Raw genomic sequence first — 26,719 nt, forward strand, 5'->3', positions numbered from 1 at the left:
AAAATTTAAAAAGAAGAAAACCTGTACTGTAGCGTCTGGTATCATGTTTATTTTATAAGTGTATATATTGTTCAGATACTAACTAGGAAAAATTCATTAACAATAAATATGCTATGAACTTAAAAAAATGATAATCTCAACAGATGCAGAAAAAGCTTTTGACAAAATTCAACACCCATTCATGATAAAAACTCTCCAGAAATCCAGAAAGTGGGCCAAGAGGGAAACTACGTCAACATAATAAAAGCCATAGATGACAAACCCACAGCCAACATCATTCTCAATGATGAAAAACTGAAAGCATTTCCTCTAAGATCAGGAACAAGACAAGGGTGCCCACTCTCACCACTATTATTCAACATAGTTTTGGAAGTTTTAGCCGTGGCAATCAGAGAATAAAAAGAAACAAAATGAATACAAATTGGAAAAGAAGAAGTAAAACTGTCATAGTTTGCAGGTGACATGATAGTATACATAGAAAATCCTAAAGATGCAACCAGAAAACTACTAGAGCTAATCAATGAATTTGGTAAGGTAGCAGGATACAAAATTAATGCACAGAAATCTCTTGCATTCCTATACACTAACAACGAAAAAATCAGAGAACTTAAGGAAACTCTCCCATTTACCACTGCAATAAAAAGAATAAAATACCTAGGAATAAACCTACTTAAGGAGGCAAAAGACCTGTATGCAGAAAACTATAAGACTCTGATGAAAGAAATCAAAGACAATACAAACAGATGGAGAGATATACCATGCCCTTGGATTGGAAGAATCAACATTGTGAAAATGACTACACTACCCAAAGCAATCTACAGATTCAATGTAATCCTGATCAAATTACCAATGGCATTTTTTTTTTTTTTTTCTTTTTGCGGTATGCGGGCCTCTCACTGTTGTGGCCTCTCCCGTTGCGGAGCACAGGCTCCGGATGCGCAGGCCCAGCGGCCATGGCTCACGGGCCCAGCCGCTCCGCGGCATATGGGATCCTCCCAGACCGGGGCACGAACCCGTATCCCCTGCATCGGCAGGCGGACTCTTAACCACTGCGCCACCAGGGAGGCCCCAATGGCATTTTTAACAGAACTAGAACAACAAAATTTTACAATTTGTATGGAAACACAAAAGACCGCAAATAGCCAAAACAATCTTGAGAAAGAAAAACGGAGCTGGAGGAATCAGGCTCCCCGCCTTCAGACTATACTACAAAGCTACAGCAATCAGGACTGTATGGTACTGGCACAGAAACAGAAATACAGATCAATGGAACAGGACAGAAAGCCCAGAGATAAACCAATGCACAGATGGTCTCCTTGTCTTTGACAAAGGAGGCAAGAATATAAAATGGAGAAAAGACACCTTCTTCAATAAGTGGTGCTGGGAAAACTGGACAGCTACATGTAAAAGAATGAAATTAGAACACTTCCTAACACCATACACAAAAAGAAACTCAAAATGGATTAAAGACCTAAATGTAAGGCCAGGCACCATCAAACTCTTAGAGGAAAACATAGGCAGAACACTCTATGACATAAATCACAGCAAGATCCTTTTTGACCCACCTCCTAGAGAAAGGGAAGTAAAACCAAAAATAAACAAATTGGACCCAATGAAATTTAAAAGCTTTTGCACAACAAAGGAAACCATAAACAAGACCAAAAGACAACCCTCAGAATGGGAGAAAATATTTGCAAACAAAGCAAGTGACAAAGGATTAATCTCCAGAAGGTACAAGGAGCTCATGCAGCTCAGTATCAAAAAAAACAAACAACCCAATCAAAAAATGGGCAGAAGACCTAAATAGACACTTCTCCAAAGAAGACATACAGATTGCCAACAAACACATGAAAAGATGGTCAACATTACTAATGATTAGAGAAACGTAAATCAAAACCACAATGCGGTATCCCTTCACACCAGTCATAATGGCCATCAACAAAAAATCTACAAACAATAAATGCTGGAGACGGTGTGGAGAAAAGGGAACCCTCTTTCTCTGTTGGTGGGAATGTAAATTGATACAGCCACTACGGAGGACAGTATGGAGGTTCCTTAAAAAACTAAAAATAGAACTACCATATGACCCAGCAATCCCACTACTGGGTATATACCCTGAGAAAACCATAATTCCAAAAGATACATGCACCAGAATGTTCACTGCAGCACTATTTATAATATCCAGGACATGGAAGCAATCTAAATGTCCATCAACAGATGAATGGATAAAGAAGATGTGGCACATATATACAATGGAATATTACTCAGCCATAAAAAGGAACAAAATTGCATTATTTGAAATGAGGTGGATGGACCTAGAGTCTGTCATAAAGTAAGTAAAGTAAGTCAGAGTAAAGTAAGTAAGAAAGAGAAAAACAAACACCGTATGCTAACACACATATACGGAAACTAAAAAAAACGGTACTGATGAATCTAGTGGCAGGGCAGGAATAAAGACGCAGATGTAGAGAACGGACTTGAGGACAGGGGGGTGGAAGGGGAGGGGAAGCTGGGACGATGTGAGAGAGTAGCACTGACATATATACACTACCAAATGTAAAACGGATGGCTAGTGGGAAGCTGCTGCATAGCACAGGGAGATCAGCTTGGTGCTTTGTTACGACCTAGAGGGGTGGGATAGGGAGGGTGGGAGGGAGGCTCAAGAGGGAGGGGATATGGGGATATATGTATACCTATAGCTGATTTACTTTGTTGTACAGCAGAAAGTAACACAACATTGTGAAGCAATTATACTCCAATAAAGATATTCAAAAAAAAGTATGTGTCTTTTGGGGTGGAGTGGGAAGTAAAATTGGGCTAGTGGCTTGAAATTCTTATTTAAAACAGATTTGAAAGGGAGTTTCTTATTAAATATGTTTGTGTTTCTTGGAATAGCTCTTTAACCTATGTCTCAAATATATGTAATAGACTATTTAGAAAAATACAGGGACACAAAATGAAACGAGTAACCTCTCACATCTCAGAACCCAGGACAATTTCACCATGCATGGGTGTCTATGTGTAGGCACATATATTTTCAAAAGTAAGATCATACTATTTATTCTGTTTTCCAATCTCCTTGTTCCACATAGTCTACCTTTTTCATAGCTATGTAATACCCTGTGTATACATCAGTTATCACTTTTCAATCCTGTATTGTTAAGTATCTTTCCATGTTTTCAAATATAATAAACAATGATAAACACCTTTGTAACTAAAATTTTGTACACGTTCAGAATTTTTTTGTATAAATGTTTCTGGACCAAAAAGTATACATAATTTTAAGGTTTTTAATATGTATGCTATACAATGGCTCTTAGTAAAGCTGTAACAATTTAAGTGCCAGATCATAAATACCAAGGACACAAGTTAATATTATTAATATTTAAGGAATTCATGAGAATTTATAAGAAGAATCAGCATGAGTATATAAAAAGCATGAATAGACAAGTTCACGTAATAAAAACAACTGAAACGTGGAAAATGTTTAACATTGTGAAAATCAAGGACATGCAAGATCAAATAAAAACTTAACCAAGTAAATTGGCAAAAACATTTCAAAAAAATGATTGATTTCCCAACTTGGAAAAGAGGTATTAAAAAGTGTGCTCCAAAATGCAAATCAAAACTACAACGAGGTATCACCTCACACCAGTCAGAATGGCCATCATCAAAAAATCTACAAACAATAAATGCTGGAGAGGGTGTGGAGAAAAGGGAACCCTTTTGCACTCTTGGTGGGAATGTATATTGATACAGCCACTATGGAGAACTGTATGGAGGTTCCTTAAAAAACTAAAAATAGAACCACCATATGATCCAGCAACCCCACTACTGGGCACATACCCTGAGAAAACCATAATTCAAAAGGTCACATGGGCCTCCCTGGTGGCGCAGTGGTTGAGAGTCCGCCTGCCGATGCAGGGGACACGGGTTCGTGCCCCGATCCCGGAGGATCCCACATGCCGTGGAGCGGCTGGGCCCGCGAGCCATGGCCGCGGGGCCTGTGTGTCCGGAGCCTGTGCTCCGCAACGGGAGAGGCCACAGCAGTGAGAGGCCCGCGTACAGCAAAAAAAAAAAAAAAAAAAGGTCACATGTACCCCAATGTTCATTGCATTGCAGCACTATTTACAACAGCCAGGACATGGAAACAACCTGAATGTCCAACGACAGATGAATGGATTAAGAAGATGTGGTACAGGGCTTCCCTGGTGGCGCAGTGGTTGAGAATCCGCCTGCCGATGCAGGGGACACGGGTTCATGCCCCGGTCCGGGAGAATCCCACATGCCGCGGAGCGGCTGGGCTCGTGAGCCATGGCCGCTGAGCCTGCACGTCCGGAGCCTGTGCTCCGCAATGGGAGAGGCCACAACAGTGAGAGGCCCACGTACAGCAAAAAAAAAAAAAAAAAAAAAAAAAAAAAAAAAAAAAAAAAAAAAAAAGAAGATGTGGTACATATATACAATGGAATATTACTCAGCCATAAAAAGGAACGAAATTGGGTCATTTGTAGAGATGTGGATGGACCTAGAGTCTGTCATACAGAGTGATGTTAGCCAGAAAGAGAAAATAAATATCATATATTAACGCATATATGTGGAATCTACAAAAATGTTACAGATGATCCTATTTGCAGGGCAGGAATAGAGGTGCAGACGTAGAGAACAGACACGTGGACACAGAGAGGGTAGGGGAGGGTGGGACGAATTGGGAGATTAGGATTGACATATATACACTACCATGTGTAAAATAGGTAGCTAGCGGGAACATGCTATAAAGCACAGGAAGCTCATCTCAGTGCTCTGTGGCGGCCTAGATGGGTGGGATGGGGGGGAGGTCTAAGAGGGAGGGGATATAGGTATACATATAACTGATTCACTTCATTGTACAGCAGAAACTAACACAACGTGGTAAAGCAATTATACTCCAATAAAAAAACCCCCAAATTTGAATCTAAAAAAGAGTAGCTATGTGTATATGTATAACTGATTCACTTTGCTGTACACATGAAACTAACACAACATTGTAAATCAACTATATTCCAATAAAAATTAAAATAAAATAAAACAAAGAGGAAAAGATAAATAAAAAGTGTGCTCCCTATGTTGCTAGTTGTAAATTTAGATTCATTCATCCTTCTGGAAGGGCAATTTTACCACATGTATGAAAAGAGTTTAAAATGTAAACTTTAAAAAAAGTTTAAAACTTTTTGATCTGCTGATTCCATTTCTATTTATTTCTGACTCTGGCCTTATTTTTGTAAAGATCTGATCCGTCTATAGTAGCAAACTTAAAAGAACAAAAGAAACAGGAAAAACAAGGTTTTTCCTTGTCACAGAGTGACCCCTGGACCACGTCCACACTGTACTATCATAAGACCCTACGATCCTGCCAGCAGTGGGACAACACAACTGATTCTAGGACCTGTAACCACCTACAGCAGAAGACAAACAACTTGTCCAAGCCTCAATTCTCAATGTCCCAAAGATAAAAATAAGCTGCTTGCAATCCTAGCTCTAGTAATTTACCCTAAGGAAACAATTCAAGAGGGGCACAAAGATTTGAGCACACAACAAGACTTTTTTTTTTTCATCATATCACAGGTTGTTTATGATGGCAAATAATTGAAAACAACCTGTATGTCGAATGACAGAACAGCTAAACAATGAGTATAGTATATGAGAGAATATGATTCAAATTCACAGATGTTCATAATATAAATGTTAACATGAAAAACACAGTCAATACACAGTGAATCCCAAGAGAGTACATACATTACATAAATACGTTTGTATATGTATGAAGATAAAATGTGAGGAAGCACAAACTTTTCATGTTGTATCCCTGCATGTTGGAGTTATGGCTCTTGAAGAATTAACCAAATAGATGTATCACTGGGTCCTGTAAGTACAGATCTGAATAGACAGGGACGTGGAAGAAACTTGCCAAACCACATGCACTGTTCAGGAGATCCAAGTAGACAAAGTGCCGAGAGATGTGAAAGAAGTACGTACAAAGGGAGTGTTCACAACTTAATATCCACATTTTATATTTAATTAAAAAAAATGAACCTAGCCACACTTCACAAAGACCGACAATACTTACTAATTCTATATTTGCCACAAGAAACCACCACACCTTTGGAGGAGATGCACTCACAGATTCTTATTTCCCTGGCTATGAATAATGGCATGAGGTATTCTGGAAACTAGCAAACCTAAAGCAATACTTAGTACTATACTAGGCTGTTTGTCAAAAAGTGCAGCTTATTACATGTTTTCCCTCACGGAAGAGAAATACAGATAGCAAAATGGATAATGTGCCATCTCCTGGGGCAATTTCCCTGCATATCAGCATCTTGCTTTGCCAAGTTGCATCTCCCTCTCCCGAAACTGCTTCCAGGTCTGCTTACTGCAAAAACTTTGCTCTGGCTCTGGAATCTGTGAAGTCCTCTCCTTAAGGACAAAGGGCACTCCCTGCCCAGTGGGCAGTGGGGTGGGGGTGGGTTGAGGTTCTGGGGAAGACGGAGGTGAATGTTTCCGTGGTACCTGGAGGAAGTTCTGGCTGGAGATGATGAGCGCCAGCTGGGCACTGAGATCTTCTGCTTGGGCTTGGCTCCCTCTGACCCCCTGGACTAGCTGAGGGATGTGATCAGCCACCGCCTACAGGAAGCAAGGAAAATGAAAACTGAGCACACCCGGGATGGTGACGTACCAAAACAGGGTGTGTGGGGAAATGCCCCCAGTGATAATGTTCTGTGGATGTGCCTTCCCTCCTGGGGGTGTCTGGCCCAGACCTTGGATTCACTCAGTAGCTTTAGCCCGTTGGGCCCTTGCCAACACTGATGCCAACACAGTACCTGTGGGTAGGCTCCTCCCACACACGCTCTACCCTGTGGTCCCCCGGGTCCCAGTACACGCAGCACAAGGTGATTCTCCATAACGAAGCCTTAAAACAATTTCCCCAGTTGCAGCTCACACCATCCTGGCTCGTTAGGGTTGAAAACCCTAGCATTAAAGAATCTATCCAATTCACAGGTGGATAAACTCAATTCATATAGTCCAGTGATCAGAAGAAAGTGAGAGAAGCACTCAACTAACAGCATACTTCAGCATTTCGATATCTGACTTTGTGGGTATACGTTCCGTCTGTCAGCTTTCATGTGTCACTGTGGTTCCTCTTCCTGTGTTCTCACTGCTCAAATGGGAAAACCCAGTGCCCGGGGTAGGGGAGGGAGGACAGCATCCCAAGGTGAGACCACTTGAAAGTGACCGTCTCCCACGGTGCCTAGGAGATGCTGGCCCTTTTCCCCCTCTACAAGTCCCCCGGCTTGTCCCTTTGCGCCACGCCACATCTGACCAACCAGGCCCTCAGAGGCCATGGCACAGTGACCGTCACTGCTAAGGAAGGGCCCAGAGCAGCCCACCCTGGTGACACGTTCTTTTCAGGAGCCCATTCCAGCAAGAATTAAAAAAAAATATTTCCAGGAGAATTTCACTCGAATCCTCTTCAGGACTGCTGGCTCCAGGAATGTGGCCCGCTTTACCTTCTGCACCGCAACCTTATAAACAGTAATGCTCTCACTCCCTGACAGAGATACCCAAGGGCTGACTATGTTCTGTTTGTTCATAAAAAGTAGGGGGAAGGTTCATACTATTTTCCTGGACACAAGTAGCATGTGCTCCCTGAGAAGGGGAAATGCCATTCTGCTACCCCTGCTGGCGGCTGAAGCCAGGCCCCAACAGGAAATCAACTCCCTCTGCAGCAGGGGCCTGGCTCTCAGAAAAAAACCCCTCTTTACGTGCACAATCCCGAGGACAGGGTCCTCCTGCATTGCTGAGGCTTTTCCACCAGAGCAAACTTGCTCCCCAGTGAGGGGCTAGCCTCAGAGAACTGGGATTCAGGACGTGGAGGGCCCTGGGTGGTCTCCCCACAGGAGTAAGTCCATTTTTGAAGTAGAAGCAGCAACACCCCTCACATGTGAATGGTTTCACAGATGAGATTTGAGAAAGGAGAGAGAAGGCTCAGAGCCCATGCAAATCCAAGATGCCTCTGCATCCAGCTCCCACGACGAACCGCAAGCACTGCAGGGAACTTCAGTCAGACATGGTGCCAACATGTGGGCAATGGCCAGGCAATGAGATGTGCCTTTGGCATCACTCAGGGCTCTCCCGGGAGAGTTAACTCTGGGCGCTCAGAGAAGGTGGCAGAGGTGGACGGCACACTCTGCGGCGCCTTGGCTTCAGCGCGGCGTCAGCGACAGGTCTTGGGAGATCAGTGAGGCAACCACAGAAAGCACCAGAGCGCAACAGCAATGAGGCCAGACAGGATGAATAAATCCTCAGGTGCCATCAGTGCAAAGCAGGAAATCACCCCTGCCACGACCAGTGAGGACTGAACACAAAGGCCACCATTCAAAGGGAGGAAGGCACTCTGGAAATTCAATGCTTCATTACTGTTTCAGAGCCCTAAACGGCTTTGTCATTGATCCTCCTTGACTTGTGCTCTCAAAAAGAAGGAGAAGTATCTAGACAAAGGAAAGACAATGCTGGGAAAAACATGTTCTCTTTCCACACATAGGCCATCCACTTAACAGACAAAAACCAGACGTGTGTGTGTGTGTACACCTGGAACATGGGAGCCGGAACAAACTGGATTAGGGGCCTGGAGGATCAGTCTTAACCGAATTACCAGGGCACTGGGCGCTCTAATGTTATCAGGGTCTCCTCCAGCAGACCTGGCTCTCTGGCAGCTGGTGCCTCACCTTGCAGCTCTGGACCAGCTGCTGCTGGGCCGCGGGGTTCTTGTTGGACACGGCCGCGTTCTGGGAGGCGGCGATGGTCTGCGTGGCTGCAGCTGCAGCCTGCTTGGCTGCAACCTGGGGAGGACAGTAAGAGGAGGTGAGGCAGGGTTCACACGTGCAAACACACACACACGCACATTGATACAAATCCCCTCCACTAAAGGGGGGCACCGCACGGCTCCAAGAAAGGGCACGCCAGGCACAGACTCCGCCCTTTCAGCACCAATGACATTCTAACCTAGCCACGCCCTGTTGTCTTCCTTTGGTTTAAGTACCCTGGGGCAATTGAAAAAGACAGGCTCAAGTTCCGATGTTCATCTGTCATTTCTCAAAAAGACAAGGGATGAGTCCCAGGACCGTGATGTCACTGATAAGCAGCACTAAGTCTAAATGTTTTAGGAGAAAGACATTTCTCTCACAAGAAGCATGGGCTGCTCTCTGGGTCAAGCATCAAGCACAAACACTGGGGCTCCTGACGTGCCTGGGCTCAGAAAGGCCCAGATGTCCCCACTGGCGTACTTAACCGTGTTTAGTCTCTAGTCTCCCTCCACGGACAAGGAGGTCAGCTTTCCTCCAGAACCCAGCAGATTACACATGGAGGGCTTCCTCACTAGAGCCAAGTTCTGGCCTCTAATGCCCCTAAATTTTAGTCTAAGAATCTCCTGTGTACATTTGTGAGAGAGATTTATTTTCTTACAGAATTTGTGCCTATTCCTTTTTTTTTTTCCGAGAATAAATAAGCATTCTGAAAGTCGACAGAAGTATTTATTACTCCCTTCCAAACCTCTTTATCCCCATCTCCAGTCTTCCAAAGTTCCTATCATCTATTGGGAGTCGTGAAAGAGTATTACCTCCAACAATATATATACATTTTTAGCTAAAGGTCCTTTCTGAACGTGTACATCCCTTAATGCCAGGAAAAAAAAAAAAAAAAAAAACTGGTTCCTCCTGAAAGAAAATTTGAATTCTGTTCAAGAATGTTAAACTCTGAAAAGATTCTGGCATTGTGCAACCATGAACTGAAGCAGTTTTTCAAACTGTGTCAATGGACCTAAACCACTGAACGTAAATGTACGATGTCCCTAAACCAGCTGTTCAGGTTCCTCATGGCACCTAAAGCATTAAACTGCATCATCTATCTTGATTTAGCTTCCTTTCTAGGGGTACTGCCTTATGAATTTGCTTATTCTTTCAATGGACTCTATGCAAACCTAAAACCTGGAAAACCAGCCTCTTTACTGACCTCCAGTCGGTTGACGATTTTTTTCTTAATAGCATTCTGGGCTGCAGCGTTGGTTGCCACCCGGAGACCTTCTGCAGCTTCTCTCAGCCTTTGCTGCTGGTCCTCATTCTCAGGGTTGGCTGCAGCTCCCTACAAAGGTGAAAAGAAAGATTCCAAGAGGTCCAAGGGGCAGCATGCCACAGACGCTGAATTCATGCCTTCAATGTTACTTTTTCCTATGAATACCAAGTAACAGGAAGAGAGAAGCCAAAGCAGTATCTTTATGATAAAGATGTTTCCTCTCACAACAAAAAAATATCTACCAGGGAATGTTTCCAAACTGCACAGCTAAACAAGAAAAATCCAATGGTAATAATTAAACACTTGAGATCATTGCCTTCATCATCCAAATAAATTACCTTGTGGTGAGAAACCCAATGGTTTAAAAGATGTTAAGATAAACCTCCCTCCTGATCACATCTCTCAGGGAGAATTTTATTTTAATTGGTGTGACAGACACATATTGCTGCTGAAATATCCTCCTGTCCTGCGGCACTGGTGAATGAGAATGGGCTAAGATTACAGCGTAACACAGGGGCCGGGATGGAGGGACTGGGGGGATGGGAACGCCATCCAAAATTCTATAAGCCAATGTGGTTCAACAAAGACCATGTCTAGAAACTGCATTCCTAGAGGGTCTGGGTTGGCAAATATAGCCAAGTAGAATTGGTCCCCAACTGTACTAATGAGAGAAATCAACGCCCCTATCCAGGCAGGGAAAGAGGGTGCTGTGCACAGCCGATGGCCATGTTTCCCTTGTGTAAGCCCACGGCTCTTTTACTGTGTTGCTGTAAGTTAAAGTGTGTTAGGAGTCCAAGTGGATTTTAGTTAGATGGGTAGGATTTTGAAGCAGGGAAAGGATAATTTTACTACCCAATAACTCGACAAAAACTTAAAGCACATCCAGTCTTCCACCTCCACCTGCGATAAAAGCATCAATCAAGATTCTTCTCACAGGGCCTAGATGCTTTGTGACCAGCACTGGATGTATGTAGATGAATGAGTTTCTTCCCATGAACATTTTCAGGCAATAATATTTGCTTGTGAGGCAGAAAGAAACACCAATTATCGAAATCAATTTTCTAAACATCTCAATTTTCCATGTGAACACCTTGCCAAATTTACCAATTTGCAAAAACCTCTTTCATTGAACTATGATATGTATAAAAAGTCATAGGAATTCACACTGAATGGAACAGTTTTAACATCTGTGACAGAGTTGTTTTGCCATCCTCTTGGATGGAATCTTATTTTAAATTTAAACCATTTTTAGTAGTCTTGATTTTTGTGTTTTTCACAACTAAAAAATTATATTTTTGCCTTTCACATGTAAAAGGATTGTTTGGGCTCCTTTTGAGTTCTTCTGCAAGTTTATGAGAGTCATTTTATTTTTTCTGGTCATCGGGTATTTTCTAAAGCCACTCTTTTATCAATGCCTCCAGTGTAATGCCAGCCTTAACTGTGTGTTTCAAGCAGCAGGAAAGCACCATTTCTGCACGTTACACTGACGTGGGTGTCTGGATCCTTCCTTAGCAATATCTTTTTTTTTGTGTGTGTGGTATGCAGGCCTCTCCTGTTGCGGAGCATAGGCTCCGGACGCGCAGGCTCAGCGGCCATGGCTCACGGGCCCAGCCGCTCCGCAGCATGTGGGATCTTCCCAGACCAGGGCACGAACCCGTGTCCCCTGCATCGGCAGGCGGACTCTTAACCACTGTGTCACCAGGGAAGCCCAGCCATATCTTTTTTATGATGAATGTGTATTAGATATGGGGTACTAATCTTGGCCTGAAATCATAGTTACTGATTATGAAATATTTTTTTTTCTTCACACTAAATGTATTCTTTGGAAGTCTAACCATCATACATTCTTTATCTTTCAACAAAATTCAGCAAATTAAAATACTGCCATGACAACAAAGTATCAACTTTTAACTAAAAAGTTAAAAGAACTTACAAAAACACTCAACCTTGTCCCATCTAATATAAATAATCAAAAATAACAAACACTTTGGTAACTTGGTATAATGCCGTGAAATAGTCTGGGGAGCAATACACATCTAAAAACAAATGTGCACATTGGTCCTGGCTCAGTCCTGGTTATGTGATGGTAGGTTTAATCTTTCTGAGTTTTAATTTTCTCATTTGTAAAGTAAGGGACAGATTAGAGTTTTCACTAAGGTTCTTTCCAGCCTAGCAAGTAATTTTTGTGAACATGAGGGTTTGCCTGAAATGGCTTTCTTTAAACTTAGGAGAAAAAAAGGAAACAAAACTAGTAACAACCTTAAAAAAATTAACTATAATCCAAAACCCTAATGCGTATTTTTGCTAAAAGGGATGCTAAGGAGCAGAGTTTCTTGGCTGAAAGAGGGATCAGGGACAGAGGAAGGAAGTCCGGACCCTGCCCCTCCTTGGGACTCTCTTCAGCCCTACCCAAGACATATCTCTAAGGACTATCAGCCCCTCAGGTAATACAATGGTGAGTCAGACAAGGAGGAAGGTCTACTGGATGTCACTGCATATCACAGTACATCGAAAGTGAAGCAATTCACATACTTGGTTGAGATACATTACTGTTCTGTTAGAGGCCAAGGAGGCAGGCTAAGCTGTGGGGATGTTTAATGAATCTGAAATGCATAGGAATACATTAAACATGTTACCTTGGTGATATGAAGTTGAAAGTCATTTCTATTTTCTTATTTATACTTGCTGCATTTTCTATTCATTTCACCAAAAGCATGTGCTAATTGCATAATAAAAACAGCATAGACAAATACAGCCTTATCCATTTAAAATAGTTCTCACCCAGAGGCAGGCATCAGAATCCTCTGTGAAACACACACACATACACCGGGTCCCAGCAGCAAACTCGGAAGTTAGGATGTTTGGGGGTGGAATTAAGGCATGTGTACTTCGGTAAGTTTCACAGGGTTCTGAAACAGAGCCCTGGATAAGAATCACTGGCTTTTAACAGCAATTAGAGAAGAAAAAGAAATAAAAGGAATCCAAATTGGAAAAGAAGAAGTAAAACTGTCACTGTTTGCAGACGACAAGATACTATACATAGAGAAGCCTAAAGATGCTACCAGAAAACTACTAGAGCTAATCAATGAATTTGGTAAAGTAGCAGGATACAAAACTAATGCACAGAAATCTCTTGCATTCCTATACACTAATGATGAAAAATCTGAAAGAGAAATTAAGGAAACACTCCCATTTACCACTGCAACAAAAAGAATAAAATACCTAGGCATAAACCTACCTAAGGAGACAAAAGACCTGTATGCAGCAAACTATAAGGCACTGATGAAAGAAAAATTAAAGGTGATACAAACAGATGGAGAGATATACCATGTTCCTGGATTGGAAGAATCAACGTTGTGAAAATGACTATACTACCCAAAGCAATCTACAGATTCAATGCAATCTCTATCAAACTACCAATGGCATTTTTCACAGAACTAAAACAAAAAATTTCACAATTTGTATGGAAATGCAAAAGACCCCGAATAGGCAAAGCAATCTTAAGAAAGAAAAAACAGAGCTGGAGGAATCAGGCTCCCTGACTTCAGACAATGCTACAAAGCTACAGTAATCAAGACAGTATGGTACTGGCACAAAAACAGAAATATAGATCAATGGAACAGGATAGAAAGCCCAGAGATAAACCCATGCACAGATGGTCATCTTATCTTTGATGAAGGAGGCAAGAATATACAATGGAGAAAAGAGAGCCTCTTCAATAAGTGGTGCTGGGAAAACTGGACAGCTACATGTAAAAGAATGAAATTAGAACACTCTCTAACACCATACACAAAAAGAAATTCAAGATGGATTAAAGATCTAAATGTAAGGCCAGACACAATAAAACTCTTAGAGGAAAACATAGGCAGAACACTCTATGACATAAATCACAGCAAGATCCTTTTTGACCCACCTCCTAGAGAAATGGAAATAAAACCCAAAATAAACAAATGGGACCTAATGAAACTTAAAAGGTTTTGCACAGCAAAGGAAACCATAAACAAGAATCACTGGCTTTTAAGTTAGAATGGGCATCATCAGAAAATCTACAAACAACAAATGCTGGAGAGGGTGTGGAGAAAAGGGAACTCTCTTGCACTGTTGGTGGGAATGTAATTTGATAACAGCCACTAAGGAGAACAGTATGGAGGTTCCTTAAAAAACTAAAAATTAGAATTACCATATGATCCAGCAATCCCACTACTGGGCATATACCCAGAGAAAACCATAATTCAAAGAGACACATGCGGGCTTCCCTGGTGGTGCAGTGGTTGAGAGTCCGCCTGCTGATGCAGGGGACACACGTTCGTGCCCCGGTCCAGGAAGATCCCACATGCCACTGAGTGGCTGGGCCCGTAAGCCATGGTCACTGAGTCTGCGTATCCGGAGCCTGTGCTCCGCAACGGGAGAGGCCACAACAGTGAGAGGCCCGCGTACCGCAAAAAAAAAAAAAAAAAAAAGACACATGCACCCCAATGTTCAATGCAGCACTATTTACAATAGCCAGGTCATGGAAGCAACCTAAATGCCCATCAACAGACGAATGGATAAAGAAGATGTGGTACATATATACAATGGAATATTACTCAGCCATAAAAAGAAATGAAATTGAGTTATTTGTAATGAGGTGGATGGACCTAGAGTCTGTCATACAGAGTGAAGTAAGTCAGAAAGAGAAAAACAAATATCGTATATTAACGCATGTATGTGGAACCTAGAAAAATGGTACAGATGAACTGGTTTGCAGGGCAGAAGTTGAGACACAGATGTAGAGAACAAACGTATGGACACCAAGGGGGGAAAGCCGTGGAGGGGTGGTGGTGGTGTGGTGTGATGAATTGGGAGATTGGGGTTGACATGTATACACTGATGTGTATAAAATGGATGACTAATAAGAACCTGCTGTATAAAAAAATAAATAAAACTCAAAAATTAAAAAAAAATAAAGAAGCATCATGACATAGCATAGCTGTCAAAAAGCACAAAGGTGTCTGTTAACTCTTTATTCAAACTTTCCTATAAATAGCTACTGGGTTTTGGATAACAGTGAAGCAGGAAACACCTATGCAAAATCTTTTTTTTTTTTTTTTAAGTGGTGAGTTTTGAGAATTTGCTGCCTTTATTCTTATATATATATATATATTTATATATACATATATTCTTTTTCAAATTCTTTTCCCATATAGGTTATTACAAAATATGGAGTATACTTCCCTGTGCTATACAGTAGGTCCTTGTTGTTTATCTATTTTATATATAGTAGTGTGTATATGTTACTCCCAAATTCCTAATTTATCCCTCCCCCCACCTTTCCCCTTTGGTAACTATAAGTTTGTCACCTATGCAAAATCTTGAAAGAAGTTAACTGAGAAGTCGAATGGAGGGCAAAGTGACATTAAGGTTGCAGGAAGAAAACAGGTCAAAGTGAATTTACTGTTGAAATCTCAAGTTGAAATTAATCATCATTTTCACTAAAGCCAATGGCAATCACCCAATGTAAAAAGAGTACTGGCTAAGCAGAGACTCTGTTGTCTATGACTGAGTCAGCACCACTTCCCTAAAGAGTTTTTTCATTCATGTGTTCCATGACATTCCCCTTTCCCACTTGAAGAAGGTTAAACATTACAAAGCCATATAGATTTTAAACAAACAAAAATGCACACTCGTCTGACCATTCTCTATCTTGAAGGTACCTTCCAAATCCTAACTTTCAGTGATGTTCACTTTTCAATTGAATAAATCCAATGTACTACCTTTGCAGCCTCCACCATGCGAGCGGTAGAGTCAGCCAAGAGTTTGGCTGCTGCCAGGAGCTTCTTGGAATTCTCCATGTCGATTTCTGCTTCCGCATCTGACCTCATGGCGTTGACGAGGTCTGAGGTGGCCTGAGCCAGGACCCGGGCCTGGCGTACCATTTCACCTAGAGGGTGGGACAGAGGATGCAGTCTGTTTGTCTGCTTCCTAAAGCTCAGGGGAAACCTCAGGAGCCAGCACAGTCTTGTCTCTATTCTTCTGGCAAAACGGACGAAGAGAAATGAGCCTCCATGCTCCATTCCTAAGCAACGAAGCCAAGTCAGATCCTGAACCAAAAATATTCCCTGTGGCTGCCAGGCCTGTCTACCCCCAATCACATCCAAGTTCAGTCTTTAACTGTGCGGGATAAAGATGACATAAGTAACCTAAGAGGAACCCTTTATAAAGAGAAGGCAGGGAACAAGATTATGTGGATTTATTCTGTGCATTTATGCTTAGTAAATACTTATATAGAAAATATTATTTACCTCACGTCAAAAGCCACTTACACAAAAGCCCCTATAATGAGCTCTTTGAGTAATGTGCACAGGAAAAATATTTTTAAATTTTGAGTCAATCTGCATGCTACCTAACACCAGATGAGTGGTATCACATAACCCACTCTATTTGTGTCACTTGGCTCTCACTCATAGGAAGCACAGACCCCAGTTTCATGCTCAAATGCTGAGATTTGCCTTGGCCCAGTCTTCCTATCTATTTTCTCTTTGCTCACCCTTTCCTTCCCAGCACTGATTTTGATCTCATTATTAGTAATTGTTATTAGTAGCTGGGATTTTACTGTTATCTATTTCAACTTCCTTTTGGAAGTGGGAGGGGTACCATCGTCAACATTAAAAATAAAACTACTCAAATATGAGCAATTTCCTCCCCGAAAGGTCATTTGTGAAGAATGACGAAGCACTGTTAACATCAAGGGGGAAGAAAGCTTTCACGGAAATCAAAAAGTGCTCAGTTCAAGGTACCCTGGATTGGATCCTGGGACAGTGAATGGACATTAATGAAAAGTTGGTGAAATCTGAATAATGTCTGTAGTTTAGTTAACAGTAACATACCAATGCTCATCTCCCAGTTCTGACCAATGTCCCGCAGCCTAAGGGAGATGCTAAAAAGGAGGGAAACTGGGAAAGGTACAGGAGAAGTCTATTACCCCAGCAACTTTACTGTATATAGAAAAAATATCCCACAATAAAAAGTTTATTAAAAGAAATAAAAACAAAAGAACCAAAAAAATCCAGATGTGTGGAGCAGTGCCATCTCTTAAATCACTTAAGAAGGGTAGAGAAAATCACAGGTAATTTTCTTTAAAAAATATACTCGTTAAGAAGTATTGCTCTGTGCTGAGGAAGAAGTAGGAAAATAGACTTCTTACAAACTCCTGGTAGGGTTGCAAATTGTGGAACCTTTCTGGAGAGAAATTTCAGACACGTTTAAAATAAAAAATGTACATACTTATTGGCCCAGAAATTCAACTGATAGGAATTTATCCTACATATATGTCCCAAAGTAAACAGAGATATTTTTACAAGAATGGTTACTGCAATATTAATTTTGTAAAACAAACAGAAACTTGGAAAACACCTAAATGTCTGTTAAAAGACAACTGGTTAAGTAGATTATGATGTATTCATTGAATAGAATACTATGCTGTCATTAAAAAGATTAGTGTATAGGTCAACATGAAGAAACTTCCTAATATATTCGGTGAAAAAGGTTGCAGAAGAGTATGTGTAACAGAATTCCATTAATATGAAAAGAAAGAGGGTGCTGTACATACACATAAATGTCAGTAGGAAGATTGAACATTTCTGCAAAGATGAAACAGAAATTGGTAAGTGGTCATTTCTAGAGATTTAGATGGGATAGTGATGGGCTGGGTCTGGGGAGACGTAATTTTTAACTAATATACTGAAAAGGCGCATTTTACATACATACATATATATATATCTCGTGATGTTTGACATCTTAGAAAAACCTTTCTGGTTGGAAAGAGACTGCCCCTCCCAGAGCTAGCCAATATTTAGAGATAGTAAAGGGTCTAGCCAAGAGCATGGTGGTAAACTACCCAATCCAGAGTCAGCCTCTGTCTGGTCCCTACAGCCCAGGAGGCAATATTCCTCTGCCTTCATCATCCCACAGCCATGGATCAGGCAACTAGGGATCACCCCTATAAGGGTAGAGCCAGCTGAAATTATTCAGACTAGCCAAACTTAAGCTGTTCATCTTGCCTTTCCCACAGAAATCCCAATATAGGTGGTGGCCTAAGCTCTCTCCTCAATGCTGTCTTCTGCCATCTGATCAGAACTTGATGCTTCCCCTGTGACCCTGTGTGACATGCAGTGACCCCCTGTCTGGGACCTGTCAGTATAATAAACTTCATTCCAAGCCTCATTCTTGCCTCCCCCTGTGGCTGCACCAACTTTACCGTATCCAACATGGACATTCTTGGAACATAAGGGATTTACTGTGTATCTAAATTATTAAATAAAGATATCCTAGTTAACGTTAAGTCTTTCAGTGTTGCTGGGACAGGCACATTAGGAGCCTCAAATCTTCTTCCCAGCCTCAGGGAAGAAGTCTCTGACTGAGGCGGATGAGAACTTGCCCTTTTGCCAGATGTCCAGGCAACCATCGTCCGACTCACTCACAATCATCACCATCAGGGAACCCTAAACCGACCAGCCCACCCATAGACCAGCCCCTCACCAGCATCGCCCATGGAGCTGAAGATGCTCTCGGTGACACACATGATGGTGTCGGTGGCCTGGTCATAGCGACCAATGGGCTCGCCTCGGCTGGCAAACTGTCGCACATGCTGCAGGAGATCGTGGAGGGCCTGGCTGACCACACTGGCCGCCGCGCTGACCTGCTTCAGCAGCTCAGTGTCGTCGGTGGCTGCCTGGCAGGCGTGGACGCAGTTCTCCACTGAGCGGTCCACGAGCTTCCCTGCTTCAATCAGCTGCTCCTGGCACACAGGGGAGCTGATGGTGGGGCTCACGACCTGAAGCGAGACAGGAGTGGGTCTTGGTTACCGTGGGACAACTCTGGTCTCCAGCGGCCACTAGCAGTTCCACCACATCCTTCCGTGGTCTGGGCCTCAGTTCCTTATTTAAAGGACCAGGGATTCAACCAAACCATCACTGAGGTTTCTCATGCTTCATCATTTCACTTGGTGATTTTAGATGCCTGTTAACTTTCATCTCCATTAGTGCTCTACAACCATTGATACTACTGACTATTCCTGTAGAGAGAAATTTCTGATATTTACCATTTATACCTCCTGCTCTTAGGAATCTCTGAATTGAGTCTTCTGAGCTGAGATAAAGACTATGTAAAATAATTATATTTTTTTCCAGAGGAATATATTATCTTTCCTGGAACTCTGCCTCATGGTACTTGAAAGATTAGGGGGGTTGTGTCAGTAATCTGTGATACTAGGATGGTGAACAAGGAAAGCAGGAGGGAGACCATCAGTGACCCCTCTGACTGATGTTGCAAATCCTCCAACAGGACCAGAAATGCCAGGCTGAACCAGATCACACATCTGTACAATATGTTATGTCATCAGGTTGAGAAACAGATGGCTCCCATCTTGTGACACGTCATCTCAGCAAAGATACACATGGTTGAGTGGAAAGGGTATCTGAAGTCAGACTGGCCCAAGTTGCAACCCCAGTCCTGCCACTTACGATTTCTGTGGCTGTAATCAGTAACATCTAAGGGCCCCAGTTTCCTCTTCAGTAAACCGGGGATGATGGTGCTTAATGAAGTAATGTATTACACAGAGAGTGTACATCCTAACTGGCAACCATGAACTTCATCATTACCTCCTTCTGATTCTGTGCAGTGCAGAAAGGGCTCCCATGCACTCTGTGGATTATTACTGAACCCATGTATAATGCTGTAACTGCACAATACAAGAGCTCTTTGTGCACAGGGGTAAAGAAGACATACTGAGAAGTCCAAAGGGGAGACACAGCAACTGGCATGTAGAAATGGCAATTAGATACAAAAAGTACCACTGCCTGAGGACTTGAACAAGGAAAAAATGGTTCAAGAATTGGACACCTTATGCTAAAATCCTGTCATGTCACCCAAAAGACACCTGAAGCAAGCTCTAAGTCTTAGACAATTTTAACAAGTTCTGCCCCTGGTTCCTCCCAATGACTGGAGACAGATAAGAGCGTGTGACACCCTGTAGAAAGGGCTGGGGTGCCAGCTGGCTTACCTTGGCACACGCCACAAGCTGGGAGGTGGAGAGGGCGCACTGGGTGGCGGCAGCAATCACCCTGTTCTGTAGGACTGTGTCCTCAGCCACTTGGGCAACATTCTTTGCCTTTAGTACCAACATGGCAGCAGCATTGGCAACAGCTTTGGCCAAACTCATTAAGACGTCCTAAGAAAAGGGGAAAAAAAATAGTCATTTATATTTTCCTAATCACTCTTCACAGCCTGAAAGTAAAGTGTGGTGTCCACTTAAACATTTTATTAAAATTCCATTTGACCTTTTTCCTTCAGTACTTTAGAATAATATTTTTCCATTTATTTCTCTGAAATGTCCAGTTAGCCTGAGAGCTAATTAAGGAAGGAGACTTACATTCTAATAACACAGTCTCCTATACATTAAGTAGCATAGGTTTCAATCCAAAATAGGTTAGTGTGAGGGAAAGGCTTATATTGTAACCACTGACTCACATTTGTGCACTTAAATAACACTTAGAATCTTGACATCTCCTGAGTATGTGGTGGATCTGCTGAAAATATACATTATGAGCAGTAGGAAGGATAAAATTCATGGCCTCCATGTCATCATGCCCCACTGTAACTTGAAAATTTATTTTTCTGATTTCTACTTTGCACAAGATCTAAGTTGTCATCAGAAATTCAGCCATATCTTGGCCTCCAGAGGGCAACGTTGAACATGCATGGATAGCACCTCCAGCTCAAGAGCCCATGAATGCTCTGAACATAAGTTATTCTCAGTGTTCTGTAGTCTTCTGGATGGAGATTAATTATTATGAAAAGTGGAAAGGGAGCCTACATAAATAAACCAGCTACAAGAAGACCTCACTGAAGATGCAAGGAGCTCTGAGCCTTTAAAGATCAGTTTATGCTTCAAGTCAACATAAAGGCTTTCTGCCTGCAGGATGGAGAATCCTTTGACTTAGCCCATCAGATCTGTCACCCATTCCTGTGACCTGAAGAATCACCACTGCTATGTTTAATTCACTTCTTGGCTTTTAATACTGAAGGTCATTTATTTGGTTTGGAAATGTCTTCCCAAACATATAAGCCATTATTATTTTGAACATGTCAAGGCTTTCTCCCAGAGGAAATGTGGTCAGAAGTCTTTATTAATTCATCAGATAATGAAAAGCACTTTTGATTCTGAATGCAAAGGGCACCACAGAGTCTTTACAACAAGATATTTTATGAGAAGATATACTGGGAAGACTGTTTAGCCTGTACAATTTTACACAGAGCAAAGACTACATCTTATCCAGGCAAATCAGAAACCCATGAATACACCAAATAAGTAGATTTTAAAATGGACAACAACAAAGCAGCCTGAAAGGAACAGTTTGGTCCAGCCTTTTTTAGGTCTCTGGTGTTTACGGGATGTCCAAGGAAAAACGACAGCCTGTGGTGCCGAAAGTTGAAGATGCCTTTGGGATCTGACTGGCACTCATCTGTCATACAACTTCTAGAAACTGCTCCCAACATGGCCTGCAAAGTTACAGTTCTTGGACATCTATCTCAATGCTCAATGAAAACAAAATTTGAATGTCACAAATTATTATCAAGATTTTTAAAAGCAGTCTTCCCCAAATGGGTGAAAGTATTCCTTCCCTTTATAGGGATCCATCTTTTCACCCAGGGACCAAGATTTGGTCATGAAAACTCTCGATTGTTCTAAAGGGCTTTGTTAGACTGATTTATAGAAATCCTGCTCCTCCTATTAATTTTGTCCCAGAAAAAAAAAATACAGTTAGAAAAAGAACGTGATACTATGGCTATAGTTGCTGACAAGGCCCTTGTCAAACTTTTCAACAAGACCACTATTATGTGGCTCATGTAAAATAAATCTTTGTTAACTCTGGGAACATGCAGTACATTGAAAACTCAATAAAAAGCTCCAAGATAGGATCTCAAGAATCAGAAAAATAGAGAGTAAGAAATCCAATGTCAGTAAGCCAGGGGCTACCCATAACTGGAGGAGGTTGTAGGATCACCTTACTGCCCTGGTGTTTACCTAGAGAACGGGAAACATTCAAGCCAGGCCTTCCCCTGTTAAGAAAGCCTCCACAGGACCTACCCTAAACTTGAACCTGCTTCCCTAGCACGTCTGCATAGAAGCAGACATTAGGAGGCGGAGTTTGCATTTACACTGTGATGAAAACAGTCTGTCAAAGAAAAAAAAAGAAGAAAATCTTTAAAGAAAAACAAAAAACACCGCAAGGCAGGGACTTCTCTGGTGGCACAGTGGTTAAGAATCTGCCTGCCAATGCGGGGGTCACGGGTTCAATCCCCGGTCCGGGAAGATCCCACATGCTGCGGAGCAACTAAGCCCGTGTGCCACAACTACTGAGCCCGCGCGCCTAGGGCTCACACACCGCAAAGAAGAGTAGCCCCCGCTCAGTGCAACTAGAGAAAGCCCATGTGCAGCAGTGAAGACTCAACACAGCCAAAAATGCATACATACATACGTACATACATACATACATACATACTCAAGGATATATGAGATGCCTTAATGAAGAACTGTGACTTCCCTCTCAATCTTCCCAAACACCTTGGAAAATAAGTTGACTGCTTCAACATAATTAAGCCTAGTAAACCAACAGATGGATCTTGTATTTATGCAATTCCTAAGTAGGTACCTACCTACAAAGAATTATTTGCTCTAATACAGAATGCACAAGACAACACAAGGGGAGTTTGGGGATCTGACTAAGGGGAAGTCAGGATGGGGACATAATTAGCTTGGCTTTAGTGAGATGTATTTATGTGGTCTACAGTTAATTCTGTTTATAGTTATTACTGGCCATTCCAGCACAGAAATGGCTTCCAGAAATACTCCTACCACTCATTATGGGTCTCAGCCTCCATGATCACATGAATGTTCATGCACTGAATGTCTCATTGTATTGCAGGATCTGAATGAGTGCTATGTTCCCAGCACCCCAGGAATGTGGAGAGTAGAGAAGGTACATGTTTCATGTATCCACAACATACCTGACCATGCCTTAGCATAACTTACACATCTTGAGGTGATGAAGTTTGGCAGTTCTAGACAAAATAGCAAGCAAAATTGTCCCCTTTGAAGCAACCTGAATGCTAATGGAAAGTTGAATGATCCTTTTATTCTGAATTCTACAGAAATCCCAAACATTGAACCTGACGTAGGATTCGGAAAAGGGCATCTTCCAGAGAACAAGGGCTCAAACTATAACAGTTTAATTAGAATGTATTTGTACGTTACTTGTAAAATGAAGACTTAGGAGGATGAGGAATGAAAGGCATCTGCCCACAAGTATGTGAAGAGTTCATCTGAGCTTGAAGATCCCTGGCAGAAGGCCTCTACACCCCATCTGTGGGGTCTGGGAATAGAGGCAGACAGGTTGAGATCTTGTCTGAGCTGGCAGTGCATCCAGCCAGCTGCAAACAGTGGCTACAGCTGATCCCCAGAGGACATGTCCCTGGTATTGAAAAAAAAAAAAGGGGTGACAAAAAAGACTCCCACACTTCTGGTTTTGGATATGACACAGACAAGAGACCCAGCTCTAAACACAAAGGAAAGACTGTCCTATGTGTGAGCAGAGTGTAAGGGAGTGCCCGTGTTTTCACTCTTACATGTGAACTCAAGAATGATGCAATTAGGGACTTCCCTGGTGGCGCAGTGGTTAAGAATCCTCCCACTGGGGAAGGGGAAGCTGGGACGAAGTGAGAGAGTAGCACTGACATACCAAATGTAAAACAGATAGCTAGTGGGAAGCAGCCACATAGCACAGGGAGATCAGCTCGGTGCTTTGTGACCACCTAGAGGGGTGGGATAGGGAAGATGGGAGGGAGGCTCAAGAGGGAGGGGATATGGGGATATACGTATACTTACAGCTGATTCACTTTGTTGTGCAGCAGAAACTAACACAACATTGTAAAGCAATTACACTCCAATGAAGATATTAAAAAAAAAAAAAAAGAATCCGCCTGCCAATGCAAGGGGCACAGGTTCGATCCCTGGTCTGGGAAGATCCAACATGCTGCAGAACAACTAAGCCCGTGAACCACAACTACTGAGCCCACATGCCTAAAGCCTGTGCTCAGCAACAAGAGAAGCCACTGCAATGAGAGCCAGTGTACCGCAATGAACAGTAGCCCCCGCTTGCCACAACTAAAGAATGCCTGCACACAGCAACGAAGACACAGCACAGCCAAAAATAAAGAAATAAATTTATAAGGTAAAAAATAAAAAAAATTTAAAAAGTAATGTCTTCATAAAAAAACAAAAGAAAAAAAAAAAAGAATGATGAAATTAAAAACTGTCCCAAATAGATAAAACAAGCTTGGCCATGAGTTGATAACTCTAGAGGTTGGGTGGTTGATATAAGGGTGGTTGTGACATTATTCCGTCCATATCTGTGTTTGAAGAAAGTGTAGCATGCTAGTGAGAACAGCTAAGTAAGTGTTTCAAAGTGGTGATGCATGATGTAAGTGAAATGAGTCTTTCAATTAAAAATTCTTTCTCTTTAACACATAAAGACCACACTCCAAGATAATCCACCTTCATCTTCTTTTTTGTCAACTCAAGGAAGACTCAGTTTTTCATTACCTTCTCCCTGCTTGGGTCTAAGGCCATCGCTTAGGCTCCAAGATTATGGGCTGCAAATATCTTACCTGGAATCGCTCATCGGTCTCATTCTCTCCGATCTGCCGCAGAAGATCTCCACTGGCTTGTCCAATGCTTCCAGCAGCGGTCAAAACTGTCTGTCGAGGCTACGAACACAGAGCACATCTTAGTGGGAAAGAGTATGCGTTGCCTCCCCAGCGCCATCAGACAGGGCAGTGCAGGAAGAGGAATCCTACAGTATGGCCTCCTCCTGCACCTCAGTGAGACTCTTGAACTATCTGCCAGACGGGAGACAAACACGTCCTGGTGGAATCTGTGCAAGGAAATGCCTGTGGCTCACAAACCAGCAATGGCTGCATAGATGTGAAATGTTCAAATAATGAGCCTCATTCAGCTGGTAGGAAATTAGCATATAGACTTGTATCCCCTTTAAATGTGTATTGGTCATGTATGTTAGTTTCTGAGGTTACATCTAATCAAGTACCCTTGGGTGGGGAAAGGAGGCTTCCTACTAAGAGCTCAACCAGTCTCAAAGGTTGAACCATGGTTTCTGCACCCAGTTCACCAACTCCAAACCGCAGAGGGTGGGAACATGAGTCGTCAGGATGGAAGGGACAGCTCAGGAAGCAAGAACCACATAGGACCCAAAGACTGCACCTCCCTCATCAGAACCCAAGTGACTGATGGCCCCAAAGCTCACCTCTCCAGAAGTCGGCTGCACAGCTTTCAGCAAATCCGACACGGCCCCGGCGAGGGTCCTTGCAGCTCTGAGCAAGTCTTCCCCGCTGCCTACCTCATCATCCATGAGGGCCGCCAACAGCTTCACGCCCTTGGACATCTCCGTCAGGTTGGAAGAAATGGTGGTGATGGCACATCCCACAGCGGTGTAGTCGGTGTCTGCAGGGTCACCTGGGACAGAGAAGGACCATCACCATCAAAGGAGGGCGGTGAAGGTTGAGGGGAGCCCAGGTTGACAGGAAACAGGGTAACACTGGCAGCAGAACCCTGCCCCCACCAATGATGCCCCCATCCTGCAGGAGTCAGACGTCTCCCCATCTCCAAGGTACTGCTCTTCATGGGGTCCTTTTACCCCGAGGCCTCATATATTAAGATACTGAGCACGTGCACCTTTAAAATTCCCAAGGAAGAATCAGCAGCTCACAGCCCTTTTCAGAAGGCTGCTCCAAGGTCAGCCGCTTGGAGAGGTCAACTCTACCCCTGAAACACTGCAATGTGGCTTGATGAAGCCAAGATCTTCCCTGGCTCTCATGTGACAGTGCAAGGCTGGGAGTTGTGCTATACAGAGGAGACCATGGCTGGACAAGACAGAAGAAGGCACCCAGGATGGCTAGTCATCTAAAACCATTTTGAGACTGTAAGCTCTCAGGAGGGAGAAACTGGCCTCGATATACTTTGAAGTACGTCCAGCAGCTTGACGAACAACGAGAAGAGCTGGATAAGTGGTTTTTACTGATGATGCATGATACAGACAAAAAGGCATGAGATGCTCACCACATTTCTCCTGGGTCAGTAGGAGAAAATGTCTGAAGCATTGTGAGGGCCTAATTCTCCTCTCAGAATAGGAAAAATCTGTTGTTTCAATCAAAGAATAAGAACTTTTTTTTTTAACAAAATCACAATACACCACGAATTCCTCAGGGACTTACCGGCTGTGAGGTTAACAACTGAAGCTGTTCCAGCTGTGATGGCATCGACTTGAGAGTGGATTTCATGTTTGGATTCGTCGACTTTATTCTGAACCCATACCCTAGACGCCTGCAAAACCAGACAACTTCATGACAAAATTGTTGCACAGGATTGCCCAGGAAACCAGAGAAGTCGTGCCATAAAATGAGACCAGCGTTTTGGCCACACTCTTCTCACTGGGCCAGCACCAACGAGGCCCTTAAGTCACCTTGAACAATGTCCTTAACAGGCTTCTTGCTCATTCACTTA

General features: G+C 42.7%; 1 protein-coding gene across 5 annotated transcripts in view; it reads right to left on the minus strand.

Annotated features, from left to right (window-relative positions):
* Window positions 1–26,719, minus strand: part of TLN2 (talin 2) — a 457,102-nt gene that overhangs the window by 123,362 nt on the left and 307,021 nt on the right. For all 5 annotated transcript variants that reach the window (XM_060097246.1, XM_060097247.1, XM_060097243.1 and 2 more), the window contains 9 exons: window positions 26,431–26,539; window positions 25,464–25,672; window positions 24,811–24,909; window positions 20,144–20,311; window positions 18,622–18,916; window positions 15,858–16,024; window positions 10,045–10,173; window positions 8,763–8,876; window positions 6,547–6,660 (listed from right to left, as the gene is read on the minus strand). In XM_060097246.1, coding sequence (XP_059953229.1) covers window positions 6,547–6,660; window positions 8,763–8,876; window positions 10,045–10,173; window positions 15,858–16,024; window positions 18,622–18,916; window positions 20,144–20,311; window positions 24,811–24,909; window positions 25,464–25,672; window positions 26,431–26,539 — 1,404 coding nt within the window. The remainder of the gene's footprint in view (window positions 1–6,546; window positions 6,661–8,762; window positions 8,877–10,044; window positions 10,174–15,857; window positions 16,025–18,621; window positions 18,917–20,143; window positions 20,312–24,810; window positions 24,910–25,463; window positions 25,673–26,430; window positions 26,540–26,719) is intronic.

This window comes from Mesoplodon densirostris, chromosome 4 (genome assembly GCF_025265405.1).
Source record: "Mesoplodon densirostris isolate mMesDen1 chromosome 4, mMesDen1 primary haplotype, whole genome shotgun sequence".
In the NCBI taxonomy this organism is placed as follows: Eukaryota; Metazoa; Chordata; class Mammalia; order Artiodactyla; family Ziphiidae; genus Mesoplodon; species Mesoplodon densirostris.